Source organism: Taudactylus pleione, unplaced genomic scaffold, assembly GCF_031769625.1.
Source record: "Taudactylus pleione unplaced genomic scaffold, aTauple2 ptg000711l, whole genome shotgun sequence".
Lineage (NCBI taxonomy): Eukaryota > Metazoa > Chordata > Amphibia > Anura > Myobatrachidae > Taudactylus > Taudactylus pleione.
In genome coordinates this window covers 11,231,097-11,246,465 of record NW_028285113.1, presented here as the reverse complement: position 1 = coordinate 11,246,465, position 15,369 = coordinate 11,231,097, and the positions used below count along the sequence as shown (strand labels likewise).

General features: G+C 43.3%; 1 protein-coding gene across 3 annotated transcripts in view; it reads left to right on the top strand.

Annotated features, from left to right (window-relative positions):
* The window catches only part of CWF19L2 (CWF19 like cell cycle control factor 2), a 190,736-nt gene that overhangs the window by 149,827 nt on the left and 25,540 nt on the right, over positions 1-15,369 (top strand). For all 3 annotated transcript variants that reach the window (XR_015872510.1, XM_088456757.1, XM_088456758.1), the window contains exons 13-14: positions 228-440; positions 11,327-11,443. Coding sequence is in view for 2 of the 3 variants with exons in the window: in XM_088456757.1 (XP_088312883.1) it covers positions 228-440; positions 11,327-11,443 (330 nt within the window). In the remaining variant the exon portion in view is untranslated. The remainder of the gene's footprint in view (positions 1-227; positions 441-11,326; positions 11,444-15,369) is intronic.

Sequence of the window (15,369 nt, the reverse complement as noted above, 5' to 3'; positions counted from 1 at the left end):
GAGTATCACCAACTACCAATTATAAGTTGTCAATCGACGAGTATAACCATAAAATTGTCTGTCAACATTCTTGATTGTTGATATTCCGTCCATGTTGAAATTCTGAATGTCGACATGCCGAACGTCCATCGCTGTTGCCGCGTTTGTTGTTATTGTCAGAGTTTTGTTTTTCCTTTCTCTTGTATAGTTTTGTGGATGTAATATATCAGCGTCTTTCTTTCTCGTAGCTCACAGAGAAAACTGACCAAGATTATTACACCCTGGACGATATGTTTGTCTCAAAAGCAGCAAAGAAAGAGCGCACTAATGAGGAAGAGGAGAGGGAGAGACAACAAGCGATATCCGAGCATCGACACCTCGCCGCCAGGATGGAGAAATGTCCATACTGCTTTGATAATGCTGAGCTTCCAAAGCATCTTATCATTGCTATTGGTGTCAAGGTAAGATGCGACTTTCTATTGTTCTCCAGAATTAGCATTCTCTGCAATTCATCAGAAAAATGAATGTCCTCCCTGAAGTATCAAATCTTTCCAGCGGCTTTCGTTTCATCCATGTCTTTGTGTGCAAAATGATAATTTTGGAATCACAAGTGTATAAAATTACAGTGCAATCACTAGTTTTGTGATACCACGCACTTAATGGATACACACGTAAAGATTTTCTGTCCAACCATCCAACTAGTTGATTGGTTGGAATGACTATGTGGTAAGGTATGAAAGCAAATGACAATCAGCAATTTGCTCCCAAACGACCGTAAAATGGACAAAAACTGTTTGAACAAATTGTTTAGATCAAACATTTAACAAACTTGTCTGACGACCATTTTCATCTGTTTTCTGGCATTTAGGAGCAAATTGCTGATCATCAGTTACTCCCATACCTTACCAGATTTTCATTCCAACCAATCAACTAGTTGGATGGTTGGACAGAAAATCTTCACGTGTGTATGCAGCTTTACTTTTCACAAGTTCACCTAGTGCTACAGAAGAGCAAGTGCCAGCTGAGATGGCCGTGTACCTGTCGATGCGACCCACAATCCCAGGCCGACATATCGGGCGGTCCGTACACACGGGTTGATCCGGTGCCCTACCGCCCCCCGATGCATAGCGCTGCATGGGATTGTCAGCCACATCGCCTGATCTTTCTGCATGTTCAGAAAATCAGGCGATGCAACTGACGACCCCACGGGAGCGCGCAATGCACAATATAGTGCATACATGGAACGATATTGACAATTGGTCGTTCCGATGCGTCGGATCATTAGCAATATTGTTCCGTGTGTAGGGGTCTATAGAGGAGTTGGAAGAATTCCGCAACTTTCCAACTTACAGATGTGCCCAAGTCCCAGATAGCCCCATTTGGTGCACCACAGACTGAGGACCGAGCTAAGGGTCCTGCCAGTGTCCTTTCACAAACGATACCATAACAGTACAATGTAAGGGTAGGCCGACTAGGCGCTGGCAATTCGTGCGCTTCTCTGTGTTACTTGGTCGTTAATCTGGCTTAGAAGGTAAAACATGGAGGTCCGATGTGAGTGACGGCGCCTTGCCTTGTGCCGTGTATTGTTAGGCTTAATCTGAGATTTCCTTTGCGACAAAAGTACTAACCGAGTGCGCCTGGTACACTGTGAGCGACTTTGTGTGTGCGAGGTCATTACCCGTGGTGTCTAAGAGCGCTGTTGTGCGGATTAAATGCAGACTGAAGTGCAAAAGCATGATTTTATTTGGCACGAAGGTCATTTAGATGCACTCTGCGGCCAATGTAATAAACCGAGGCACAATTATAAACAAAAAGTGATACGTAATACAGACGGCCTTGATCTTAAATTGCTAGGAGACGAGGTACAGGTCAGAGGCAGAGCCTTTCGAGGTCAGCTTTGGAACGTAGCACATTCAACTATGGACAAATTATTATTATTATTATCGTTTATATGGCGCCACAAGTGTTCCGCAGCGCCTTACAAGGTACATAACCAAACAGTGACTTACAGTAAAATACAATACAATGAAGGACAAGGACATGGATAATATACATTGATACATAGGTGGTAGGTGGCCATAACACCCACATAAGCAGCAAAGCATAGGCACCAAGTGTTAGGTATCCTAGTGGTGAGTAAGAAGTAGATGAACATAAAGTAAGGAGAGCACAAGAGGGTAGAGGGCCCTGCTCGCAAGAGCTTACCATTCTGAAGGGGATCGGCAGACAGATGGGCATGATACAGATGGGGAAATGCTTGTGCTTCAGTGTCGTGCGCATTTCAGTCGCATCTCTACTAGCGGCAGAATGGGTGTAAAATGGGTAGTTTAGAGGGCGTGTAGTAGGTGTGCAGACAGAATCGCAGGCTTTTCTTTGTAGCACAGCCTCCAGTCCCTCCCCACCAGTAACACCTCCCTTTGTGTAGCAACCACTTCATACACACATATATATACATACACACACACACACATACACATATATACATACACACATACACATATATACATACACACATACACATATATACATACACATATACATACACACACACTTGCGCGCGCTCTCCTGTAACATAATACCTTGAATAACACGTACCTGACCTCCTAGTCAGAAAATAATTAATTTGTATTCACTGTCAGACTGACCTCACTAATGAATGACCGCTGCGAGGTTGGAACCTAGTAACTATGTATAACACATCCTGACAGATACAGGGGTACCTTGGATACCGCAGTAGTATTTCTGTCGCAGGTAGCCCTGTATCTGACCTGCTTCCCGCAATCCACACAGAGAATGGACTTGTGTGTTTTTCAATAAACCTGACAGACAAAGAATCTCCTCTGCGTGGAATAAAAATCTTCCTCCATGGACACAACTTTAAAAATATATTCAGTTCTTATAAGCTCAGGAAACTTGCAGTACACTATCACTCTTTTAGTAGCTGTTTTATATTAAGCCGCTTGTATTTTAGGCTTAGTAATCCTTTATTGGCCTCTTTATCATTCAATTATTGTGGGATATTCCCCAAAAACAACCGTTTTCAGGGGGTTAACCACAAATATTAAGGATCCCCCAGGTGTACCATGGTTGGATTGCAGCAGATGTCTCCGGTAACTGCCGATGTCCCTCCATTTCTGACCGCAAATGCAGCTTATGCAGTCAGGTTTACCAAGCAGAGCTAAGCTAGTAACGCCATCTCCAGATGGCCTATAGTAGCTTATGGGCTACTGTTTTGCAAATTCTTCCGGAGAGGTATTACCGCCGGCTCAATTCCCGACAGCGGCTGCCCGACAAAGGAGGAAATCCCGATCGTCCTAAAGGTAAGTATTTACTAACCTAACCCTCCTTAGGGGTGCCTAACCATAACCAACCCCCCCCTTCACCGCTGCCTAAACCGGGGGGGTGCCTAACCCTCCCTCCCCCTAGCCTAACCCTAACCTCCCGGGGGCGTGCCTAACCCTAAGTCCTCCCTAAGCCCTAAACCGACCCCCCCCCCCCTGTCATTCTTCCCTAGTCGGGATAAAGCAGTCTGGAAGCCGGCGGTCAGCATTTAGACCATCGGGTTCCAGACTCCGCAGACCCCGGTGATGCATGCGTCGGCCGACATTGAGTGCCGGGGACATGAACCAGAAAGCAGTGTGATTTGCATCACACTATCATACTGCTTCCAGCTCTTCGCCAGAATGGGCTCTTATCGGGGCCCGTCTCCTTGCAAGAAAAATATGGTAAATTAGTGTGAACATATTCATCTGTATGTTGAGCATATACGTGAAAAATATTTATGACCTCCGCATTAAAAATGCAGATTGCGATTAATATGCCCTTTAGTGTTATTGTATTAGGCTATTTTGAGTGTGTACAGTATGATTAATAGCACTATGGCCTGTGAGCATGCTGAGGCTTCCAGCCAGCAGGAGACAATAGGCAGGAATGGATGAGTCAGGGGGAAGACAGCTTAATGTAACATATTTTTCTCAAGTACAAATATCCGCACACTTGGGTATTGTCTGAACACATTTCCCAAACAGGCCAAGCCCGCTTGTGCAGAGAACATGACTTTCTTTGCGTATGAAAACAATATAATCTTCAAGCAGCCGTCGCGTATAATGGAATTTTGGAATAGGTGACCGTTTTGCCCGTGTTTTTGGAGAGTGACCTTTTACTAGCAGAAGTTATTGACTTATAGCTTCTAAACAGATTGCTGCATATAATAATAAAACTAAAGTAAACGTTAAAACTAAAACTCTGTTATCTACTTTCCTGGAGACTGTTGGAAGACTCCCAGGCTTATAGAGAGCAGGGAATTATCCCAGAAGGACGCTATTCAGCATAAAAGGTGGGGACAAGTCATGGTGACACAAATCACAATCTTCAAGACACAACAGCCTTTAGTGAACACACCGGGGAGTGAAAACAAAATGAGCGTCACCTTACGCCTTGCCGCGCCACCGGATGAGGCAAATAATGTTATGGGATTAAAATGTGTTTATTTGGGAATTCTTACCGCTGGTCAACAACAAATGATAAATTAAAACAGGAGATGACATTTTCTAATTAATAATAGAAAAAGATAATTACATAAATATTTCCTTCTGGTCTTAACTTATATTATTACGGTTGATACGGTACCACAAGGGTTGCCTAGCGCCGAACAAGGAGACTACAACAGGTAGTGAGTTGCATGAGTAGAGTCTGATACAAACAAGTCAACAGTTTCACATAATTATAGTGTGTAATTAGCGGAATGGGAATAACTGCAATCACAAAATCATTACAGAGGCGCCCAAAGCCAGCATAGAGACGCCCACTACCGCTTTCACACATCGTAATACCTCGCAATCCTTCGTATACATCGGGAACATCGAGTAACATCGGCTTCTCGCACTTAATTACAACAGTTCTGACCTTGCTCAGAAATTGCTAACCTCGTCACACGCAGTAAGTACTCAAGATGCGTATGCTGTCACAGTGGCTCATTTATGCACGCCCAAGTAACGGCGTTCAAATGGACTAGTACTTCTGCGTTTCTCCAACCACCCCCAAACACTGGCCTGGCGTCACTGACTCTACGATGGCTTTGTATCTACGTAGGTGATGGCAGAGTGATCGCAATGCTAACGCACGGGCATTGCAGTGCATACGCATGCACAGTACGCACCATCTACCGATCTGCATACACAGTTGCAATTGAGATCCATGATGAATCAACCCCCAATTTGCATATGAATTGTGCCGCTTAGCGACTGCTATAATATGCTAATGAATCAGGCAGCAGAATTTGTTTTGAGACGTCCAGCAGAGCCCTCGTAGCGGCCAGCAACTGCGCACACAAACGCAGCATTGGACGAAGATTTTCAAGACATTGACTCCTGGAGTCTGTTATGGCAGTGATTCCCAACCTCGGTCCTCAAGGCATACTGACAGTCGTGGCTTTAGTGATAGCCATGCTTAAGCACAGATGGTTAATCAAAATAACTGAGGTACTAATTAAGTCACCTGTGCTCAAGTATGGCTATCCTTAAAATCTGGACTGTTAGTGTGCCTTGAGGACCGTGGTTGGGAATCCCTGGTTTATGGTCGCTCATAATGGAGGTGGTATCTGAGACACTGGAGCGCGATCGCAGATGCTGGCTAGTACACGCCCAGGAAACTGCTCCAACACGCCCACGTTTTGGCAGGAATTCCCCGTAACCAACCAGAAAACAGCCTCTTCCTGTCAGTCATTTGCAGTTGAATCCTCACAGCGAGCGATATCCAATTTCATTCACAGCACTTGCGTAATGCGACTGTGACACACGCAAACCACCGAATTATTGCTGAAATGCGTGAACAACGGACTAGCGTTCAACTCTAGATCCGGCCCAAAGAGTGATAAACAGCTGGAAAACTTGGGCCATGCAGTCAGAAATGTTTAGCGTTGCTTCTAAACCACTAGATCTCATAAAGCAATTCCCACGTTTCTGACACTCTAAGCAAAATGGATTTCCACTAGTAATTGTCCCCAAAGTCGATGCTGCTGCCTCTTGATCACCTTAAAACAGGATCATTGATTGCTGCAAAAGTGTGTTAGCGAGAATTCATTTTGGCAAACGTGTTTTACAGACTCTCTCGCTAAGAAATGAAAGTTTCTGAGCAGCACGACAAAGTCTAGAGATGACACCGCTTTTCTCTTCCATCAGATTACAGCAAGATTATTTTGTAGCTGGAAGCCATAGACTGACTCAGGGTAGCATGAAATTGCCGTACAGATGACATTCAGCACTAGCTGCATTACCAGTATGGGGCAGTGGGTACTGGCTTGGCATCTACAAGATGAATTCTGACATTGTGTTCTTGAGAATAGGCTTTGTACATTAATGGTAGCTGCCGCTGCAGTGTGATTAAATGGTATCCTAGAGAAGAAAAGTTCCCTTTCATAGAGTGAAGAGAACAGCATGTGTCAGGGTCTGTCTGCTTTATTTGGTTATTATGTGTCATACACAACGGTTGTGACACACACAAAATATCATAGCTCTTTATTATGTGCTCAGAATATACCAACAATATGTCAGGATAAAATAATAGTCTATAAAAGCAAGTGATTATGGGTTCTGCAGATGGGAAAAAAAAGTAACTTCAGTCCCCAAAAGTTTGTCGTCTGGGTGAGGATAATAATTCAAGTTACGTTTTAGATTTAAAAGGTTTTCTTGCTTAATAGATGGAAGAAAACAGTTTTTGTTTCTTTTCAATGTTTATTATTACTGTTGTCATATTGGAGGGAGGGGTATATGATATTTATGTGATAACTTTGTCAAATTAGGGAGGATGTGAAAGAGAGCAGACTTGTAGAGCACCAATAGTAGACTAATGCGGACCATACATCAACCGACCCGATTCCCCGTTCTGACAATCTGCGTTCTGGGGAAAATTTAATGTTAACAATTCCCGACATTCCATTCCCGATATTTTTTGGTCAGGATTTGTGAATCGAGGATTTTCCCTGACCCCGCCGTCAGTAGAACTGGAAATTGGGTCAATACAGCGTAGATGCATGGACCCCATAGGGTCTGCCTCCAGGGTGGGCTTGGAAATCTCTACATATCGTGCTGGCCTCTATATGTCCCCCAGGATTGGAAAGGAGGAAAATAGTGCAACAGACAGGTAAAAAACAAGCTTACCGCAGTGGATGCCGTAAACACCATTAGGAACTACTGTTAAAACCTTGATCCTTCTCGAACAAGTGTGGCCAAAAGTATTTGCTGAGAATTTACTTCACGATTTCTCTCTACCTATTACTGTACTTACTGGATTGGCACATAAAGTAACTTTATGCACTACAATACCTGGTGCTGCACCTAGAGTCTAGAGACCCTTTATGAAGTGATCTAATCCTGTTGGAGACCTACAAGCATGGCGGTATACTTCTGATGGGTTGCATCTTTGCAAATAGCCTCACACATGACGGCAGTCGCGCACTCCCGATCGTGTACACACGCTGCGTTCGCACCCGCGACTCCATAGGATTGCATGGTACGAATGCAGCGAGTGGCATGGTGTAGCAATGCGCACGCGGTCACAGCTAATCACATGGCGCGATGCGTTCGCAAGTTTGCAGCGTGAACGGCAAAGATGCAAAGAGGACACATCTGTACATAGTGGTATGTGTTTAAAACTCACTCCCTTCAAGATGGAAGTTCTATTGTCAATTCTATGATAAGTTTGTTCCATTAATACCAGGATTAGATTCACACATGGCGTACCAGCCGACTCTGACCAACACTGGAGCGCCGGCTGACTTATGAAAATGTTAAGACCCAGATGTTAAAGCAGTTTCCCGTGAATTGGTCTCCCATTACATCCTTTTTCCCAAATTGTTTTGACATTCGCCTTCCCTCATTTTTTCCTGATAGTCTTGCGCTCACCTCCACAGCAACTTCCCAGATTTCTACCTTCCTGAGATTTTATTAATGGGACCGCATCAGGCTTCATCTAAAGCTAGGTACACACTGTGCAATAATTGCCCCGCATGAATGATTTTCGGATACTCGGGGAGGTATTCAATTAGACACAGGGTTTACCCCACGCCCACTTGCCGGCAAAAATCCCTGCGGGGTGGGGAAAGGCTACTCAATCCAAAAAATCGGGATTCAGGCGCGGAAACCCACTGATTCCGCGGAAACTGTGCAATCCAATGTTTTTTTTCACCGTGCACGAACCTGATTTTGTGATTATTACGCTGACTTTATGGAGTTGCGAGGTTCAGTATGACTATGGGGACTCTCGCGTGGGGTAATCCCCACTAATTGCATTTATCCAGCATGGCAATTAGCCGCCGAGTAAACAACATGGCTAATTGAATACCCCCCCGCACTCTGGTTATTTTTTTAATTATCCCTTCAATTTAATGAAACCAATCCCCATCCCTCCTTTATTCACCTGTTTAATAACTATATTTTGATTGGTTATCAGCTGTGTAAGGGCCTTGTGGTGTTAAATTCCTTCTAACTTGTAAACCTCTTCACCAGCTGATATCCTATGGTAATATAAATTCCTTTACATTCCAAAGGATAAGGTTTAGAGGAATTTTTATGTCCAGATTATGAGAGAGTCCAGTTTCGATTGTAGTCACCCATTTTAGAGGGCATGACCTACAATAATAATTTGTGACTCCTTTATTATGTATATTCCATTCTTCAGGGAAACCATTTATTTATTTTATTTTTTTAAGTAGCGACCACAATGATTTGTAAAAAAATGTGTTTGCCAATGTTTTGGAGCAGATGGGTTATACTTGTAGAGGAAATTTCCTGTCTAGCACTCGAAACAAATGTTTAGACCAGTAACTCCCAAACAGGTGCCGTGAGGCACTTGCCACGGGTTGGTGGTCCAGGGCCAGTTCAAATTATTTATGGTCCATTTTATAGGCAAAACCAGAGCTTGTGGCTGCCAACCATAAAATATGTGGACAAACAAAATTGCAACACTGTCCACCAGGCATAACTGACCCTAAGGATGACATGTAGGCACAGTCTACTTAATTTATACATTTTTGCAGAGTTTCCCAATAAGAAACTTTTGGCCTTTGGGTGCCTTGAAAAAAAAAGATGATACTGTATGGTGCTGAGATTCAAAAAGTTTGGGAACCACTGGTTTAGACTGATAGTCTAATTGTGTTATTTTTATGGGTGGCTCGGTTCCTGGTTTGGTAGTAAGAGGGGCCTGGTTCTGTACAACATTTCTGATTTCATTTTTGAGAGCACAGCTAGCTACCCTCAGGTACGGTTCTCCCGCAAACCGACAGCTGCGCCATTGTGGTTGAAGCTGCCAATGTGGGTCTATTAACGCACTTTACTTTGTCTTATGTGTGAGACAGGTCTGATAGAACTTTGTATGTTAGCGACTATCAAGTCATCATCAAGCAGAACATATGCTGAAACTGTCTAAAGCAGGGTTTCCCAAACTCTGTCTTCAAGGCACCCTAACAGTCCGGGTTTAAAGAATATCCATGCATGTGCACAGACAACAACCCCAACTGTGTGGAGTTTTTATATTCTCCGTGTGCTTGTATGAATACTCAGGTTTCCTCCCACATTCCAAAAATATACTGGTATGTTAATTGGCTCCCAGCAAAAAAAAAAAAAATAACCCTAGTGTGCAAGTGTGTGCGTGTATATGTAGTTAGGAATATAGATTGTAAGCTCCAGTGGGGCGGGGCTAAATATTCTTTGTAAAGTGCTGCGGAATATGTGTGCTATATAAATAATTGGTGGTAAATAAAATAATGGTATTATCGAACTGACTGAGGTACTAATTAAGTCACCTGTGCTTTAGGATGGATTTCATTAAACCAGGACTGTTGGGGTGCCTTGAGGACATAAAAATAATAGACACATCTATTATTTTTAGCAAGACTGCAAAACCATCGGTACCATCGCAGCCTCACGCACACTTGCACCAGCTCTGACCTTACTCAGCAATTGCTAACTTCACCGCATGCTATGAGTACTCAAGCTGCATACGGTATCACAGTGGCTCATTTATGCACGCCTCTGCAACGCGTTCAAATGCACTGGCACGCTTGCGTTTCCCCCGTCCACCACCTCCGTCTCCACCCACAAATAGTACTGCCTGTCAATCACTCTGCGATGGGTCTGCGTAGCCACTGCGATCGCAGTGGCCGGTTCATGCATGCGCACTGTGATGCATGCGCAGAATGCAACAATAATCCGATTGCGTGCGTAATCGCAGTTGCGATGGGTAGTGAATCAGACCCTGTGTTTGGGAACCACTGCTCTAGGGGTTATTTTGTGAAACAGCCAACTTGCTCTAGAACAACTGAAATAGAACTTTGAGTTACCCAACAGAATGCTATTCAGATGTCTCCAACTGCCCCGTGCATATAATATCCCTCATTAGGAAGTCCTTACTAAGCACAAGTCTTAAAGGTGCTAGTTTATAGACCGTTCTACATTGAAGGAGGTCAGTGGCAATTCCTTGTGCATCGTCTGGCATGAAGTTTAGTACCTGTTGGCAAAAATGGTACTGCCAGCTAAAGATGGGATGGTGTACTTTAGCATTGTGCATCCGGTACATTGTATGCATGTGAGGCTCAAGCCAAATGGGTTGGAGGCAGCGTGCACATTTTTAGTTGGGTTGGGTCTGTGAGAGTAGTTATAAAGTGCCCTTGTTAGAAACATAGAATTTGACGGCAGATAAGAACCACTTGGCCCATCTAGTCTGCCCCATTTTTAAACATATTGTTACCTCAACCCTTATTGATCCTTGCTTCTTCTGAAGGATATCCTTATGTCTAGCCCATGCATGTTTAAATTGCTCTACTGTCTTAGCCTTTACCACCTGTGATGGGAGGCTATTCCACTTGCCCACTACCCTTTCTATGATGTAATTTTTCCTCACATTTCCCCTGAACCTACCACCCTCCAGTTTCAGAACATGTCCTCTTGTTCTAATACTTCTCTTCCTTTGGAGAATGTCTCCTTCCTTTACCTTGTTAAACCTTGTATATATTTGAACGTTTCTATCATGTCCCTCCTTTCCCTTCTCTGCTCCACACTATACATATTAAGATCTTTTAGTCTTTCCTGGTACTTTTCCTTCTCCTCCCACAGTCCTGGACTGTTTGCTATTAGTCCTATTTAAAATAAGCAGCTGTAAAAAAAAGAATATGAATTAGCTGAGAAGTTTAAAGAAGAAGCTAATTATATCCCAAGCATTGTCCTTTAAATGCTAAAATGTATATTTTAAAAATGATGATGACTATACCGACAAGTAGTTTAAATAATACTGTAAAGTGACCCAAAAGGTATATGTAACTATATGATGGTAATATGTTTGTTTGTTTCCTTAGGTATACTTGTGTCTCCCCAACCACCTCTCACTCACAGAGGGACATTGCCTTATCGTTCCTTTACAGCATTACACTGCAGCCACTTTGCTGGATGAAGACATTTGGAATGAGATTCAGGTCAGTGATTTATTCCTATTGTAGTCTGTAAATCTAGTTTTATATACCAGGGCTGGTGTATAATTATTGTCACAAAGCCAATGCTAGCAAGTACTGTACCTAAGCTAGAAGCATGTCAGGTACAGATGTGTCCTCGTACACATATGCCGCAGTCGCGCCATACAGCCCTTCTCGGGGCGCCAGCTCCCATCTGACTCTGCTTGTGGCGAGCGTGTTTTTTGCCCGAAATTGCGTCTTTGTCGCAAACTGATGGACAAACGGCTTCCTGAGACTTCACTGATTAATTCGATATGAGACACTTCTATATCTGTGTGAGAATGAGTCTGAATCTGTATGCGACGTTCTATGATGAAGCAGCCGCGGCTTTTTTCCACGCCAATGTCTGTTGTGCTTTGTATACAGACCCAGGTGCGCACAGATATACAAGTGTCGCGTATCATATTAATCAGCGCGGTCTCCGGAAGCAGTTTGTCCATCAGTTTGCGACTTCAGGCGCATTTTCCGATGAAAAGAGGCAAAAAACGGTCGGTACGAGTAAGTAGCATCGGAGCTGATGGCTCACTCGAGCCGCATGGCGTATTAGGCTACGTGTATGAGGACACATCTGTATGTAAAACCTGTTGCTTTCAACAAGCCCCATCCCTTGAATGATAACCCCACTCATTTTTTTAAATTTTTGTAAAGTGTAGAGGGGCGAGCCGCAACGAATGGCATAGTGACATGCCATCACTGCCGCCCTGGGCCAGCTCACTCACCCACCTTCCCGGCCACACTTTACCGAACCAGGGTTTGAACACTTTTTATTGTGGCAAAAAAAGAGCGCAGTGACATGCAGTGCGCATATACGCTTCCATTAAAAAGTATTTGAATATATTCTGCATGTATTATGGGGCAAGGTTATACTGGATGACACACTCTACCCCCGCCGAGTTAGCTGACTAAATGCTTTGGGAACAACTTGTAAAGGGAGGGAAAAGAATTCTAGATAACAAGATGGTATTAACTCTGGTAACATTTGCGTCTCCTGGGGCAGATGGATGAAGCTCTGGGAAGTGATAAAGTGCAGAGTGATAAACGATCAACCAATCAGCTCCCAACTGTCATTTTCCAACACAGCCTGGAACATGACAGTTAGGAGCTGCAAGGCTGGTCGTTTATTACTCTCCACTTTATCACCTTCCAGAGCTTAGTACATCTGCCCCTTCTATCTCTTATGCTTAATGCTCCAAACATGTAAAAAGTATTTCTGAGCACCAGTTTAAAACATAGCGTGATTATTGTAAATTGCACAGGCTACAGCCCCCCCACAGATCACTCTCATGCTTATCTGGACACACAAGTCTGATCATTGTCCTACAGAAGCGAAACACCCAGCAGGAGGAGAAAACCGTTAGTTTATTTTGCCCAAGCCCCCAAAAAATGTTTTGTTGAAAGCAGGGAATAAAGATGAATGTGGATGAAGTCGGGGGGGGGGGGATTGGAGTTGGGCGTTACATGACAGAGCTGCAGGGTGAGGGGCAGAGAAGAGGGGAGCAGATTGAGGTGCCCCTACTATTAGTACTAGTATGTATACACAAAAGCCATTGGACCACTGCACCCACCACTCCTATATCTTGGGGGCATGTGGTATGTGACCACATTGTTGAAATAAAGATCACAGAAGCTCTGCACTGGCCATGTATGTATATTATAGAGACTACAAGCCGTGTTCTCTGTACTTTGTAAACATGGAATGTTAGTTTCAATTGTTGTAACATTTGGTGAGCTGAGGTTTTACCTTTTTACAAGCCTGTGTTCAGGTGAGTATCCAACCAGGTCGCATGTTTTACAGATGTGTCCTTAAACACTGTTGCTTCAGTCGCACCAATCGTCTATATCGCTCAAAATGTGCGTCTTTATATGTATACATAAATCAACTAGAAGTGTCAAAACTGCATTCTGCATTGCTAGCATACACAGATCACTGGGGTGTGCGACATTTGTACATCTGTGTGCGGCTGAGTCTGAATCTGTATAAAAAGGGCTCTGATGCAAGCGACCGTGGGCTTTTCCTCACGCCAAGTTCCGGTGTGCTTAATCTGCGACTTTGTACGTGTGTAAAACCAATACCTTGTGACAGTGCAGCCTGTCCCTTCTCTATGAACTCCTGATGTCCCGTGTCTGTGAACGCCATGTAATGCAGAATGGCTTAATTCTGCATTTTCCGTTTTAAATGATCCTTCTGACCGTTGAGTTATAAATTCACACCAGGCAATCGGCGGGTTACCTTCGCTAGGCCTAACTGATTATACATACGTAGGCACATACCCTAATGGTAAGAGAAAAACATATACATCTATTTCAAAAAAGGGAACTGAATTTGAATGGGCAGAAAGTGATTTTAAGTTTAACAGATGCAGGATGTCTGTTATATGCGAATGAAAAAAAAATCCGGAATTGTTGCCGCTTTAATTGAGATGAGGGTTAACTGATGTCAGAGTTTGGAACGAAACTGCTGAAGTTCCAGCACTTAACCTGCTACTGCTAACAACCGGCGGCACATTTAGGACGTTCTCTGCATTAAGTAGGAGCAGACCCGTTTGTCATGAAAATCACTTTACAAAATGAGCAAGTAAAGGTCAATTAGCTGCTGACAAAGTGGTGAGGAAATCATTTGTTTTTTATGAAGTGTTTGGAATTCTGAAGCTTTCTCGCTCTCTTTTACATTTTTTTATTTTAGGTTTTATAATTGTTGCTCATTGCTCTCTTCATAACAGTGTCTGTCTGATGTGTGCAGTCATCTGGGGCAACCTGTACGCAATTTGTAGGCTATGCAAAGTTTTAAATTTTACATAGATTTTAATTATGTTTTCAATTGAAAGTTATTAAAACTTAGCTACAACTATGTAACGATATGTTCAATTGCACCTGTCATATACTCTTAAGTGGGAGCAGCCAGGTTTGGCACAGAAGCCTAGTCCTGAGACTGCAGCCTGTCAGTGGGGGGGGAAGGACAGACTGACTGTGGAAGGGGATACCAGACAATCCTGTGCGTGTCCTTTAAATACTCAAAATGACTGATGTCTTATATCATACCCCTAAGCTTACCCCAGCGTCACCATCACAGTATAACGCACACACATCTCCCCACTTACTCATCACCCTCTGTCCACACCCCACAAACCAAAACACACCCCACCCCTCCCTGGCACCCACAGAAATGGGCAACTGCTTTGTACAATTTCAAATTTGTATCTAATATAATGGAGCTGCTTAGTGCTTAGCTGTTCCCCATCCCCTCTACCCTCACATCATCAAGTACCTGAGAAGCTTAATTACAACCACTTCCTACAATTGCTGTCTGAAATTATCCAGACGTCTAATTTCATTGTATTGAGGGTTCCTATGACAGCAAATAAATATTCTGTAATCATTTAATGAATATAGCGCAAGGGGCTGAAAATGATTATAAGCAAAATTAAATTCTGTGTAGCATGAGGATAAGTCATATTTAACAAAATGTTCTCTATGGTTTTATTAACAAACTTTCATTTTGTAGATTAGTTAAGATAATGAAAGCGTTCAGCATGATGTTTCATAGACCATGAAATGGAGAATGTACTGAAAAGGGGAACTCTAGTTAAACACATTTTTTATTTTCTTCTCATTGATCTGTTTGCACTTCTGTCCTACACCACGGCTCAAGTTTTCAACCAACATCGCCTAGTTTTCAGGTTGCACCTAAGGAGTTCTGTAGAGGCGGAGCTAGTGGTGGTGCAGCAGCGGTACTGCATCGGGGTCCCTGTGGATTTAGGGGCCTGCAGCCAAATCTGGATTATGGGGAAAGGAGGGAGGGAGAATTTGTTGATTTAATGTTTTAATAAGTAAATGCTAATGAACTTTTCTTTTTTTTCTTTTTTTGCCAAAGCTGTATATCACGCCAGCTT